Consider the following 15,110-nt stretch of genomic DNA (forward strand, 5'->3'; position numbering starts at 1 on the left):
TCCGCAACAATAATTGACATGCTGCAGATTTTTCCATATCAAAATCTGCGGCAAATCCGCCGCGGAAAAATCCGCAGCATGGACACAGCATTTCCAAAATGCCATTGAAATGGCTTGGAAGTGCCGCTGCTGCAGATTTTCGGAAAATCCGCGGCTTTTCCGCGAGAAATCCGCGGCAAAATCTGCGCATTTTCCGCAGCGTGGACACATGGCCTAAAGCTGTCACCTGAGCTCCGGAGATCAGTCCAGCCTATCCGCAGCTGTGACATGAAACACAATCGCCGGGGAATCAGTCAGCGCTTGCGGTTCAGTCCTGCAAACCCCGAGTTCAGTCCAGGCTGCACTCCGGAGTTCAATGCACTTAACCACGGCCAGGACTGGTATTACTCAAGGTTCTTCCGGTAGCCAGTCCGATTCTGCACGTGGATATAGCAAATTGCATCACAAGACACTAAGGCTGCTTTCACACATCTGGTTTTTCCTGTGAGGCACAATCCGGCGCTTTGCAGAAAAAAACGCAACCATTTTTTTTTTGCCGCCGGTTGCGTTTTTTTTGCATAGACTTACATTAGTGCCGTATTGTGCCGCATGGGCTTGCATTCCGTCCGGTTTTTGCCGCATGCGGCAGATTTTTCCGATGTGCCGACCGGATGGAACGTTGCCTGGCACGTTTTTTTGTCTGGCGATTTTCAATGCATGCCGGCCGCTGCATGCGTTTTTTTCCACTGCGCATGCTCAGTAGTCTGCCGCAAGCGTCAAAAAACGGACGGGCCGCATGTAAAAAAATGTATGCAAAGGATGCGGTATTGTCGCCGCATCCGTTGCATAGGTTTTAGAGCCGGATTGGCCGTCTCTGCTAAAACCGGAGGTGCGAAAGCAGCCTGATACAGCTTAATGGCGCTTCTTCAACAAATTCTGAAACCACCTGCAAATAAAAACACCCGCGTGTACTCTTCTCAATTCGTAACGTTATCCTTACAAAAAATATTCTGAGCTTAGCACCAACACTGGATATCCTCACAAAATAACAGTGCACATACATTGAAAGGACGTTTTGTGCTAATACAATGCAACAAATACCTTAAAGGACTCCTTTTCCTTGCGGGTTTTCTCGTTGTACCACGGCTCGTCATTGGCCGGATTGCTCTGCCATACGTACTTCAATGTGGTACAGATGGAAGCTTTGGAGACCAGGATGAACAGATACACTATCAAAAAGGCATTGATTGATCTGCATTACAAAAAGAAACAAAAACGGGATTGTTTTAGTAAACCACTGAGTGGAAGGTTGATACGAGGGAACTCTGTAGTCATCATACTTCTGCTCATCTTTTTGACTTTATAAAGTCTGTGTAGACTGCAGAACCAAAGGGCTTTGGGCAATGCAAAGAATAATCCTATACACCATAGCTCACAAGATGCAGCGACTTCTCAACACAAAGAGGAGCTTCCACCTTTGTGGAAACAGAAGGAGCTACAGAAATCGGGGATGATACATTTCCTCTGAGTTTGTAACAAAGGTAAATGCCCAAAAAGTTTTCAATTGCTATTTTTGTTGTCCCTCAAGATGCTGCCTTCCATTATAAGAATCTTATAAAGCAGCTTCACTTGCCAGAATGCATTATTTGTAAACTCCTTTAGCAGGCAGTGTAAGTGGTACGGTAATCGTTCCCTTTACGTCCGGTTACATGAAGATGACGAGCTTCATACTGAGCACACGGGGAGAACGGTTGTGCTGCTACAATCTGCTGACGTTCCGCCGCAGGAATAGATTTCCGCTATGACCATGATATTCTTCAGAGGACTTACAGGGGTTTAACCCATTACACATTTAGCACCATAAATATAGGGTATCAGAACCCTTAATATTTGCTAAGGGGTTGGCAGCACTAGACCCCTAGTTATCCCAGGGCAGCCTCAGCAGCACCCTGATTGGAAAAGAGGGAAGAAACTAAAGGCCGCTTTACACGCAATGACATCGCTAACGAGATGTCGCTGGGGGTCACGGAATTCGTGACGCACATCCGGCGTCGTTAGCGACGTCTTTGCGTGTGACACTTACCAGCGACCGCTAACGATCCGAAAAACGGGAAAGATCGTTGACACGTCGTTCCTTTCCCAAATATCGTTCCTCGTTTGGGACGCAGGTTGCTCGTCGTTCCTGAGGCAGCACACATCGCTACGTGTGACTCCCCGGGAACAACAACAGCGTTCCTGCGTCTTCCGGCAACGAGGTGGGAGTGACGCTCATGCGGCTGCTCTCCGCCCCTCCGCTTCTATTGGTGGCCTGCTGTGTTACGTCGCTGTGACGCCGCACGAACCAACCCCTAAAAAAAAAAAAAAAAAAGTTTGTTCGGCAGTCACAGCGACGTCGTTAGGAAGGTATGTTGGTGTGACGCGTACCAGCGATATTGTTCGCCACGGGCAAATCGCACGAACAACGGGGCGGGTGCGATCGATAGCGATGTCGCTACGTATAAAGTGGCCTTAAGGCCCATTGCTCTATTCAATCATTCTCCACAGGACTGAAAAAGGTTGAGTGCGGTGTTCAGACCTAAGGACAATGAATTCAGCAGTGGGTCCATTCAAACAGGGAACTTCTGAACCCCGTCCTCAGGACTGATGAGGGTCCCAGAGATGGGACCTATGCAATCAGCAAGTTATCCCTAGTCCTGTGGATAGCTTCCTGTACGGTTCAACCCCTTTAAGGTTTAATAAACTTGAATCAATGTGAAGACCCCTCACGGATCCAGAGGAGAGGGGGTGCTCAGGTCTTGTGTAGTCAATTTCCATGAGAACTGTTGTTAAATGAGTAAATGATGGAAGAGTTTTCCATTTTAGCCTTCTACCCCACAACCCCCCATGAACCCTCCTGACACGCAGCGGTCCGCCTGCTTACTACATTCCTTATCCTCACTGCCTGTCCTTGAGCTAATAAACAAGACAGAAGGAAATCCTTTAATTAGAAATCTCCTGGAAGATTATATTGAGAGGTCTGGAAAAAAAGAACAAGAAAAAAAACAACCTTGTCCTGGTTGACAGGAAATGCAGGGACGGCTTATCTGAGCAGATAGAAGGTCGGAGTCAGCAGCCGACATGGGAACCTACTCCACAAGCTCTGGGAACGTGTCCCTAATACGGAAACACACTCACTTCTCCACCGCAGAGCGCTTCTGGGACTTTCCTTGGTAGTTTAAAGCCATTTTGGTCTCCATGCCGGTGTACACTGCGACTCCTGCAGAACACAAAAGACAGGACTGAACACGGGCCAAATCCCTGCCGAGAGCAGATAACAGGGCAGCAATGCCGGGCGTTCCCGACACCTCCAGTGCTAGGGTGAAACATATAAACCATGCCGTGTGTACACAAATGCAGCGCTAACTAACAGACATAATTACTTTGGTGTGACGGCTTCTACTTTTATTTTCCTTAGCTTTAACTTTTCAGATTTCATGGTTCCTTGCAGTCATTGGGCTACACAAGGAACTCCATCCAAAAATACAGATTTTTATGTTATGTACTACACATTGACGCGCCCCCTCCAGCATCATCTGCTGGTGCACAGTCACACCGGTGACTTCTTTAAAGGTGTATTCTCCAGTTTGGAAGTTATCCTCTACCTATGGGGTAGAGGACGGCGTCTCCATTGCCGCGGTTCAAGGTGCTGGAATCCCTAACGATCTCGAGTACAGAGACTTTGCGCATTATCGCTTCATTCATTCATTCATTCATTCTTACGGGAGTGCCGGAGATCAATTGTGCACAGCGCTCGCTATCTCTGGCAATCCCATCAAGAATGAATGGATCAGCAGAAGAGCGCATGAGCAACCACCGCTCCAGTCACACAGCGCTGAAGAGCCTCAGCTCTCGGGACTGGTCTCCTAGCATCCAGAAGGTTATCCCCTATAACAGGGAGAGGACATAACTTCCAAACATGAGAATACCCCATTAAGGTCCAACACGCTCACAGAGATCCACAACTTCCCCTGTCACATCCGTTTTACAAAAAGTATCCAAAGTGATTCAGCAAGTGTCCACACTGTCTCCATTCTCCGGTACCGGCGCCTCCTCTTTCGGCCATCTTTGTCCTCCTTCTGAAGCCGGGGTGCATGACACGTCCTATGTTATCCACACTAGCCAGCATTGAGGTCCTGCACAGGCGCACTACAATACTTTGATCTGCCCTGCTCAGGGCAGATCAAAATGTGCCTGCGCATTACCCCAGTGTCGGCTAGTGTGGATGACGCAGGACGCGTCATTCACCCTGGCTTCAGAAGGAGGACAAAGATGGCCGAAAGAGGAGGCGCTGGTATCGGAGAGCAAAGACACCCATCCAACCAGTCTGCACCGCACCGCCCTTAGGCGAGTATTATAAAGTGATGTTTACGTTCTACACAGCGGCCTGGGCTCTTATATACAGTATGCTAGAATGCTATATATAAGAGCCCACTGGTGGTGGCCGCAGCTTATAGTCACCAAATCTGCTGACAGGTTCCCTTTAATCTGCTGTGCATACGTGACACCTGCCTAACTTTGAGGGGGAAGGGGGGGGGGGGGGACGTCTGACTGTAGTGGTCTCAATAAGAAATAGGATAGCGGGTATAACAAATACACTAATAAAATCCTCGCCTTTGAGCAAAGCAGGACAGATGAAAATGCCTTATATTTACCATAAATCCACTTTGTATTTTTTAACGTCGCTCCTTTCAGCAGCAAATTGTCAGGACCCAAAGATCTAAATAAAATGAAACGACAGTGCGGTATTACAGAAAGGACACTTTTGGCGATTTAAAAGAAAAAAGTGTGGAAAGTGAATAGACAACAATTTTGGGGGGGTCCACATCTTCTAGGAAACGTGAAGGGATATTCCCATCTTATCCGTAAACGTCTTAGAGATATAGCGCACCACAGGCATACCCCTTCCGTAGTGTCAATATGATGTAGTTTTCATAAAATCCCATCTTACTATGCGCAGTAGAACCATTACTGATCTGCACAGGCTCAGGAGTCGTCCATATTTAGCAGCTGTCGTCCTCCATGTGCCTCTGGATGACGGATTGTATTCTATGCACGCGAGTAGGAAGACCGCTGTCAGCGGTGGGGTACAGGGGGTCCACAGCTTATATTGACCGACTCCGGGCTGCACAGGTATATTAGGGGGGACAAGGAAGACACATGCAGTGGGGAGGGGCGTCTGACCTAATCCACCGAGGACAGACTGACATGGATGACCGACTACTGCAAACATACACTATATTGACAAGTAAGGGACAAGCCACTGAGATTACCGCGTCTGTCACCAATTCACTAGTTTATGGGACGGCATAAACCCGCCGACATATCCCCCGTCAGTGCAGTCATGTATTGCTGGAAATATCAACAATACCACTAAAGAGGGGGGACCGTCCAACATGTCACCGCACACATACAAGCCTCATCATAGGACAACACAAAGGGTCCATCAAGGGACCAGACAACATATCCACATAGAAGTAGAGGGTTGGTAGGTGATATTTTTTTTTTCTGACCATTGTGCACTGCGTATAACACATATATGCATTCCCATTAGCAAGGAGGGTTTAAAGGGAATCTGTCACAAGATTTGTCCCCTAACAGCTGCGGCCACCACCAATGAACTCATATATACTGCATTCCAGAATTATATACAAGAGCCCAGGCCATTGTGTAGAACATAAAAAACACCCTCTATTATACTCACCTGCGGGGCGGTCGGGTCCGATGGTGTCGCAGGTCTCAGTCCAATGCCTCCTCTCTTCCTTCCATCGCCGCCCTTCTTCCCAGCTCCATGTGGGAAACGCATCCTACATCATCCACACAGGTCTTAATCATGCTCCTGCGCATGCACACTTCTCTCTGCGCTGCTGAGGGCAGATCAAAGTATTGTTGTGCGCATGCGTGGGTGGTGTATGACCTTTCCCCGCACCTGTGCATTACAGTACTTTGATCTGCCCGCAGAAGCAGAGAGAAGTGTGTGTACAGAGGCGCACAATGCTGGCCTGTGTGGATGATGTAGGACGTGTCATCCACATGGAGCAGGGAAGGAGGACGATGATAGGAGGAAGAGAGGAGGTGCTGAACCGAGAGCATTGATGCCCATCGGACCCGACCGCCCCCCTAGGTGAGTATTATAAAGGTTTTTTACATTCTACACAGGGACCTGGGCTCTTATATACAGCATTCTAGAATGCTGTATATAAGAGCTCACTGGTCATGGCTGCAGATTATAGGGGGACACATCTGGTGACAGGTTCCCTTTAAAAATAGTGTAATAATAACAACCTCCAAAAAAGAAGCCTGGCTACATCGAGCATCGTACCTCGCTTTGACCTCCTGATTAGTGTGGATGTTCATTCGTCCGACAAACCTAAAGAAAGAAAAAAAGATTTAGGGTCCAATCTTCATTACACCAATACCATTTGTCATGTTTCCTGTACTCCCAGTATTCCCCCTCTCCAAGAGTGATTTTAGGCACGCCTGAAATTTTTAGGCAGATTTTGTGACCTTTTTGAGCTGAGAAGTAGAGAGGAGTGAACCTTTAGATGTTCGGTCCACTGGCAGCAAACAAACCGAATCTCTACTGGTCCAAATTTGGCCCGAGGAGGTTCGGAACCACTGACTGGCAGTTTGAGTCTTCGTCCACATACAGCCAGCCATAAGCAGATGACTTCCGAGGGAGTGGGAGCGAGCTTCTTCATTATTTTTTTTTTTTTTGGTGCATACTACATCTGTACATGCTGTTGTTACCCCCAGTGTGAGCCAAACACACACTGCAAGTGGTTCGCACTGGGCTGGGCACCGAGCGTACCCGAGCACAGCGATGCTCGCACGAGTTAAGTTCGCATGTAAAGTATCCGAACTCCAAACCCAAACTGTTTTTTTTTTTTTTTGTTTTGTTTTTAAGTTGGTGTACGGTTCCAAACCCGAACCTCGGGTTTCCTCATCTCTACTAAGAGGTCTCAAAAAAGGTAAAATGCAAAAATAAAGGAGCACTTTTGTTTTTTGGCAAAATGAACCATGTGTCAATTTAAATCATTTGGTGGAAAAAACCCAAAAACTATGCTACACCACAAGACAAAAAGAAAAAAAATCCATGCCACACCACAAAAAAACCCCACAAAAACAAACACACACAAAAAACAAAGCAAAAAAAAAACCAAAGAAGAAGTAGATGATGAAATCGGAGCCCTAAGGGCAAAGACATGAAATATGGTTTGTTTTTTATTGAACTACAAAAGGTCTTTTCAAGGCCGACTTCTCCTGAACAGGTCTGTTGTAATATGGCAAAATTGAAGACAAGTTAACCCTTCCCGTCTGTGGCTCTATAGATAACCCTGCGACTGGTTTCAGGTGAGGGCGTTACAGTTGCACCAGTATTTCTGATGGAAACCCCGGGCTGACCGGTATCTACGGACTCACACGGCTCTCAGAAGCTCCCCGTTCAGGGTGGTCGGGATGGACTTTGTAACTTATGGCCATTTTCAGACAAGCAGATTACAGTGGAACCTCGGTTTACGAGTAACTTGGTGTGTGAGTATTTCGCTATATGAGAAAACCTTGCTGTAAATTTGTAACTCAGCTTACGAGCATGCTTTGTTGTACGAGCAAATACTCACTGCACACACTTCCGGTTCCGTACTTTCACCGTGCTCTGACCCGCTCTTTCAGTCTGCACAAACACGCACGCACACACATGATGTTCACCTTACCTTCCGTTCATTCGCCGGCCTCCTGGTGTATCGGGTAACCATCGCGACGAAGGAAGAACTTCCGCTGTCAGCCGCTACTCAAAGGCAGCGCGCTGGCCAATCAGAGGCAAGCGGCTCATGCCTTTGACGTCAGTGCTCTGGCAGTGGAAGCTTTGGCATCGGTCGCGATGGTTACCCGATACACATCCTGTACCGGCGAACTACAAGAACTGGGTGGCCGGTGATGGAATGGATGGCAAGGTGAGCATAATATGTGCGTGCGTGTTCGTACATGTGTGGAATGGCACAAGATGGGACATTGAACAAGTTGTGGAACGAATTGTCTGAGCTTGCATTATTTCCTACGGGAAATTTTGCTTTGCTAAACGAGCAACGTGGTCTACAAGAACACTCCCAGAACGGATTGTTCTCGTAAACCAAGGTTCTACTGTACGGACATAAGGCCCAGTTTTCGACAGCACAGTTTTAGGGTGAGGCATCCGAGTGACCCCAAGACTTGACTCCTTTAATGGTTGTTGTATCTCACACCCAGTGATTAGCAGCTTATCTTTCACCTCGTTACGAGACGTGCATTCTTCATCTGTCTGGACTGTGTCGTTACGGTGTTAGGTCAACAATGGATATAACCTGACTCACTACTTCTGTAATACTCCGCACATCATCTCCAGAAAGCCAAACAGAAATCTCCCAACATTCTCTAACCCAAGTCTGTGACACATTATACAGTCACCAGATACAGCGCCGCGCTCCAGATAATCACACACAATACCAGCTGATTTGTTTGCGTTTGTTTCTCTGGTATTATAGAGGACGCGGGTTGGGAGTAAAGCTGTGATTGTGACCTCGTAGAAACAATTCCTCCCGTTTCGGAAGCCGAGATTTCCCCAGAAGGAAACCCTGTACTTGAAACCGTCAGAAAAATCAGAAGATTGTGTAATTAAAAGTTCCCGAAACAGTGTAATTGAATGCTCTAGTTATTTTAATTAAGACCGGATTCTTAATTAAATGCTTTAAGCCATAGTCTTGTAATTTCTTGGAAAAAAAAAAAAATCTTGATGACTAATGATTCAGCATGGAGATGGGAACAAGGGCACCAGCCGAAATACTAGAAATCTACAGAATTCCCCTCTATGTGTTGGGTCATTTCTCTTTCTGTGATATCACCTAACGTGTATTTACACTCAACATTGAAGTGGAAACCCCAAGCCGTAAGGTTATGAAAAGTGAAGAAGACGCCGGCGTCGCTTAGATCTGCAAGTGATCACATTTCCAAGCAACGAGCTCCAATCTGTGCCATGTGGGAAGGAAATAAAAGCCACATGGAAAAAAATAAATAAAAATTGAAACCTCAAAAATTGGATCAAACCTTGCGGAACGACTGGAAAAAAAATTGGCAAGTTCATCACTCTAGCACTGGGGTCACAAACATGCGGCCCCTCAGGCTGCTTCTTGAGGCCCACAGGCACTTGCCCCCCTTGACATTCGAAGCAGTCAGCGTGTTGGTACAAATGGATGTTTGCCCGCAACTGTCTTGCTCTCTCTGAGTCTGTACAACTATTCCAATGGCAGCCCCTGACCAATCAGAGGCAAGCAGCTGACATGTATGATATCAGCTGCCTACTTCGGATTGGCCAGAGTCTGCCTAAGTTGGGCAGAGAAAGCTGGATTCTGCACAGTGCCGGCAAAAACGTCCGAATGAATTTCAGATGAAGCGCTAACAGCGGCAGCCTCTGCCCCGGCCTTGATAGTGTCTGTGGGCCGCAAGAAGGAGGGAAGAGGACACCGAAGGAATGGAGTACAGGTGATGAAAAAAAAACAACGAACAAAATAAAGCATGACTTTTTTTTTTTACCATCAAATTGTTTTTTTTTTTGTTTTGTTTTTTTTTAATATTTACACAAAAAAAAAAAAAAAGGACACGTTTGTTATGATAAACAAATGAAAAATGTTCAAAAACAGTGATCCATAAGGTGTATGGAAAAAAAAAATATAAATAAATATAGTACCAATAAAAATGTCACTTTCTCCTGCAAACTATGCGGCCCCCCCAAATTATTTTTTTCTATGTGCGGCCCATATACCCAGTCGAGTTTGAGACCCCTGTTCTAGCAAATCACAACACGTACACCAAGTTGTCAGCACTGCTCAAAGTTGCCTGTCACCATGGTTGAGAGAACAACAATAAAATAGACAACATGAGGTGCACAGAGGCAAACCTATGCAGATTGTCAAATTAGAAAAGTGGCAAAAAGTGATCCATTCTGTATTACAAGTGGACGTCACCAAGTGTTAGGTGTCAAACAGTGACTGGACAAACTATCAGAAGATGTTTGCATAATCATGGGCTACGAATCACAGGTGCAACTAGAAGTGCATCATTGACCTCACATCACCACTATCACGGGGTATGTAATGACAGACAGGGGCTCCTGCGAGGTCCTTTATCTCAGAGGTAGGCTTGATAGTAGCCAGGTCCGAGCCCTCAACGTGACCCTAACTCGTGTCCGAACCCTGATCTTATTCCCCCTATCCCACAATGACAAAACCCTACAAAAAGACAAGGGAGAACGGAAACTCATACACAGCACTCAAAATACACAGGAGTACATATGTGTACTGGGGAACAACGAAAAAGGGAAGGATATAACGCACAACAGGGGAATGGTCACATCACTCAAAAGCGCAACACCGATCACCATTAACAGGATAACCACCATGACCAGGATCGCTAGAGCTTAAAGGGAATCGGTAATCTGGTTGTTGCTACCTCATCTGAGAGCAGAATGATGTAGACAAAGAGACCCTGAATCCAACAATAAATCTCTTAGATTACTGGGTGCAGCTGTTCTAACACAATAAGAATTTTTAGATTTAGCCATGTAGCAGAGTTCAGAGAGCCTGCCAGCCCACACACTATGCTCGATATAGAGATTATACATTGACAGTAAGGTGTCAGAGGAAAGGACATGCAGAACTGGTCTGCATGTGACATCGTAGTCTGAGCAATGATAAGGGTCCTGCTGCTTAAACAAACATGGCAAACAACAGATTGGACCTTGACAAGACCGGCATCCCCGAGTTCTCTGTATTAACTCCTGCAGCATGCTGTCTTCAGATTACATAGCCTGCTGACAGATTCCCTTTAATAAGCTCACTAATATTTGCCCAGGTATAAGTGTGTGGATTCTGCCTAATCAGCCACCGAACTAGCTAATCAAGGGGTCATCAACTGCTAGTCTGAACAGGCCATAAATATCCAAACATTATGCAGACTAGACTCCCTTTCCTGTAATTTGGTTGTTGAGAATGATCCCGGCCTGGCACTTACTTGTAAAGGTCAGGCTGGGGCTGTTCACATTCAATAGTGGCCGTGAGACTGTCCACTGCTTCAGCATTGCACAAAACAGAGGTTTCCCGCACGGCATAATAGGTCTGCAACAGAAAGAAAAAGATAATTAAGTACACCCCAATTAAACATGTCTGTATATAGGATGATGAATAGATGCTTGGACCACGGTCCTTTTCCTGTACAAAAACAGTGTTGCCAGCTTTATACCTCCCAGAAATTTAGTATAATATATCAGACCCTTGGACTTTGGAGCCTATATATAGGACTGGTCTCACTTAATTATCAGCAGCACCATGAATGATGGAAACACTGCTAAAATCAAACGCTAAGCTTCCCTGCTATTTATAGAGCAGAGCACACGTCCAAATTATTTTGGTTGCCAAGATTTTTTTTTTTTCCAATGTGCCATCATTATTCAGGTTACTGCCACGGAGAGCTGCAATGTGCCGCTCTGCAGAGGGATGAGCGAGCTGCGGAGCTGATAAATTGGACACAACTGAGTCGCTTGGTAACTCGCTGACCTTTTATTAAAGCATTTAGGAAAGGTGTTGAGCCTCCGGGAAGAAAGTAGAAATTGCTTATTTGCTCTTAAACGAATAAGAAGCTTTAAAAGAATTTCGTTTCGTGGCAGACAGACGTTCTTGGCATCTGACACTTTTCTTCTTTTTTTTCTTCCCATGTATTAGCACTTGCATAAAGCTTCATAATATAGTTATAGCAATGAATGAACAAACAAAATTCTGGGGCAGCTGCGGGCTGCAATTGTTAGGATGGGGAGGACCCAATCACCATTAATTTATTATAGACATACAGGTTTCATTATTAATTTATCAGTTTTACTTAACCTAGATTACTTGGGAAAATAATGGCTTGAAATGTAAGGGGTTAAGAAATGCTTTCAGATGGACAGCAGAATTTACTTTGATATGTTTCCAAAAGACCCACTTAAAAGGGGTTGTCCAGGATTATTTTATTTTCGTACGGGACTAAGAACTACCTGCCTGCTCTACCTGGTGCCGATTCAGAGCGGTCACGGACACCTCTGACAGAGATTCTGATGCTACACGTCAACAGGGAAGCTCTTCCCCTCCGGGGCTGCTCAGTCTATTTCATGCTGTTTGACCGCTGGCTCCCTGCAGTTAAGCAGCAGGGAGTTGGCTATCAATCAGGAAGATGTCAGCAGTCACGTTATGTCACAAGAGCGGCGTGAAAGAGAAGCTGATGCTCTATCAATGTGACATAGAATCACTGGCAGAAGTGGTTTGTGGCCGCTCTGTGCCAGCACAGATCTGCCCTGGGCAGAAAATGTAGGTAGTTAGCAACTACCTGCATGTTAGTTGTTAGGTCTATAGTAAAAAATAAAATAGTCCTGGACAACTCCTTTAAGGACAGAAAAACTGAGTGAAGTATATAGCAAAAATACCAGAGTCTGACGCTCTTACATTTTTTTTTGCTGCATTGCTCCTGTTTTCAGATATTCACATTTATTGCTCTTGGAGCTCAATATGTGAAATCTCTGTTTGCAGTCCAACTGGGTGATTCTTCACAGTCTTCTCTTGGGACAGGCGTTTTCACCCAACCCTCCCAGACATTGAGCAGTCTCAGACGCTGATGTGATTAGCAGAGTGTATAAAGGGAGGAGTGCAAATGTCACTCCCAGGAAAAAAAAAAAAACCTTGAAGATACGCCCTGTTTGTCTACAAGCAGAGATTTCACATATTGAGCTACAAAAGTAAAGTGTGAATTTTTCTACACTGAAGTGACATAGCGCAAAAAAGAAAAGTGCGGCAGAATCAGTGGCGCTCTGAGATTTTATAAGGTATTTATTTCTATAGTTTAACAAATGACAGGCCCTCTTTTAAAGGTTTGTATCAAGCTTTGTACATATCCCCTAGCCATAGGATAACTTCACGATCGCTGTGGGTCCCTGTTATGATTCAGGAACCAAGGAGGATCAAAAAATGCGAAAACCCAAAAAGGTTACAGAGTGGCTAGAACCTTACCGGACTGCAGACCTAACACTGACACACAACTAGAAGTAGCCGTGGGGCAAGCGTACAACGACCTGGACACCTCGACAAAGCCGGAGAACTAAATAATCTTGCAGAGAGAAATATAGAAAAGCTAATCTGCCTCTGAGCAGTTCCCAAAGATAGAGATAGCCCCCCACATGTAAAGACTACGGTGATATAGGAAAACACAATATAAACCTAGAAAAAATAGATTCAACAAAGGTGAGGCCCAAACTATCCTTATAGGAAAGGATAGGAAGGAGCACTGTCTGCAGCCGTAAAAACCCTAATAAATAACAGAATTCCTGATATGAAAAATCCTGAGGCCACACCGGCCTCTCCCCCAGTAAATGAGAACTCAGATGTTACTGGGATCCAAAAACACTAATCTAGATAAGGGACTGAATTAATACCAAGCATGACAAAAGACATTGCAGAATCATGGAGCTAAGTATACAGACATTCCCAGTAGGGAATGATCCCATTCCACCAAGAACTCCACACAGACAAAATAGGAATCAAGCACAGTATCAAAGCAGAAAAACACAACAAGAAAGTGGAAACAATAAGCAGAACCACAAGACCCCTTATCTGAGAAGAGTTCTGGTAGTGAGCAGGGCTGGTTTCAGAATGAGCACCGGCAAGTAACAGGAGAAAACTGCTCAGCTATATAGTCCAATCTGAAATGCCTGATTGCCAGTCCCCCGCAGGTGTGTGGCTTTCATTCCACAAATCAACTGCACCGCCAGCACTGACCACAAGAGGGAGCGCCAAACTGGAAAACGTATTCACAACAGGTCCCACTGCTCATCACTCTGAATACTGAATGGAGAGGTCTAGCATGCACACTCCATTCTTTCTGAGACTTCCGGAGATAGCCCAGTACATTTGCTCAGTCACTGTGGAAATAGGCTGCAACTCTACGCGGTATTGGTACCTTGAAGTTAGACTCTCCATCCAGACTCGCTGTAGTAACCGTACAGGTACCATCTCCACAGCTGGAGGACAGAAGGATGAGGTCACATGGGAAGGTCTCGTTGTCCCTCACTTCCACTATGTCACCAACCTTTGAAAGAAATAAAGAACATTTATGATATATTATCTATATCAATTTATTTTTTTGAAGAAAAAAAAAAAAATTTGAAAAAAATGCAATTGTATCCCAATCTCACTGAACAGTAAGACCCTGAAATGTATGTGTGTGTGTGTGTGTGTGTGTGTGTGTGTGTGTGTGTGTGCGTGTGTGTGTAGCCATCTCTGAACGCTTATGGAGTCGTCCTTTAAAGACAGTGCATAAATAAGCAGATTTGGAAAATTTCCAATAAAAGCCATAAAACTTTTTCAGTTAGACTGCCTATTACCGTACTTCCCCATAGAGCGGTGAAAGGAGCTACTGATGCGGCATCTGTTGGCCACTAGCCAGCTCTATTGCAAGGCCGGCGATAATAGGAACCTGTCCTAACAATAAGAAACCTGTGTAATACTTGGTAAGTGGCCAACAGGTGCCATGTCATACCACCGCCAGCTTCCTCAAAAGGGGCTGTCCACTACTTTTAAATTATTGACCTATCCTAAGAATAAGCCATTAATGTGTGATCGGCCGGGGTCTGACACCCCGCATCCCTACCAGTCAGCGGCAGCCAGAAATGCTCAGCTCCGGAGCTGCTCAGTCTTCTGATCTGTGGCCAAGGCCGGGTACTGCACATCTGCCTCCTATTGATTAGAATCAGTGGCCACTATCAGAAGACGAAGCAGCATCAGAACTGAGCATTTACAGCTGCCTGCTGCCGGGATCAAGAACAGCTGATAAGCGGGGTGCAGGGTGTTGGATCCTGGCCGATCAGACATTGATGACCTATCCTAAGGATGACCTAACCCTTTAAAGGGCTTGTCCCATGAACAAGGTTGGCTTAATCAACAGATCTTGGAATAATTACAAGTTCAACAATTGGATGTGTTTAAAAAAAAAAAAAAAAAATGTTCCTGTGCTGAGATATCTTACATATGTGTCCCTGCTATGTA

The 15,110-nt window shown here is 45.5% G+C and overlaps 1 protein-coding gene across 3 annotated transcripts in view; it reads right to left on the reverse strand.

Moving 5' to 3' along the window:
• LOC142253486 (phospholipid-transporting ATPase IG-like) overlaps nucleotides 1-15,110 on the reverse strand; it is a 258,210-nt gene that overhangs the window by 116,336 nt on the left and 126,764 nt on the right. For all 3 annotated transcript variants that reach the window (XM_075325103.1, XM_075325104.1, XM_075325105.1), the window contains exons 6-11: nucleotides 14,026-14,154; nucleotides 11,056-11,159; nucleotides 6,338-6,385; nucleotides 4,671-4,735; nucleotides 3,154-3,235; nucleotides 1,081-1,231 (exon numbers count right to left, since the gene is read on the reverse strand). In XM_075325103.1, coding sequence (XP_075181218.1) covers nucleotides 1,081-1,231; nucleotides 3,154-3,235; nucleotides 4,671-4,735; nucleotides 6,338-6,385; nucleotides 11,056-11,159; nucleotides 14,026-14,154 — 579 coding nt within the window. The remainder of the gene's footprint in view (nucleotides 1-1,080; nucleotides 1,232-3,153; nucleotides 3,236-4,670; nucleotides 4,736-6,337; nucleotides 6,386-11,055; nucleotides 11,160-14,025; nucleotides 14,155-15,110) is intronic.

The sequence above is a fragment of the Anomaloglossus baeobatrachus genome, chromosome 1, assembly GCF_048569485.1.
Source record: "Anomaloglossus baeobatrachus isolate aAnoBae1 chromosome 1, aAnoBae1.hap1, whole genome shotgun sequence".
In the NCBI taxonomy this organism is placed as follows: Eukaryota; Metazoa; Chordata; class Amphibia; order Anura; family Aromobatidae; genus Anomaloglossus; species Anomaloglossus baeobatrachus.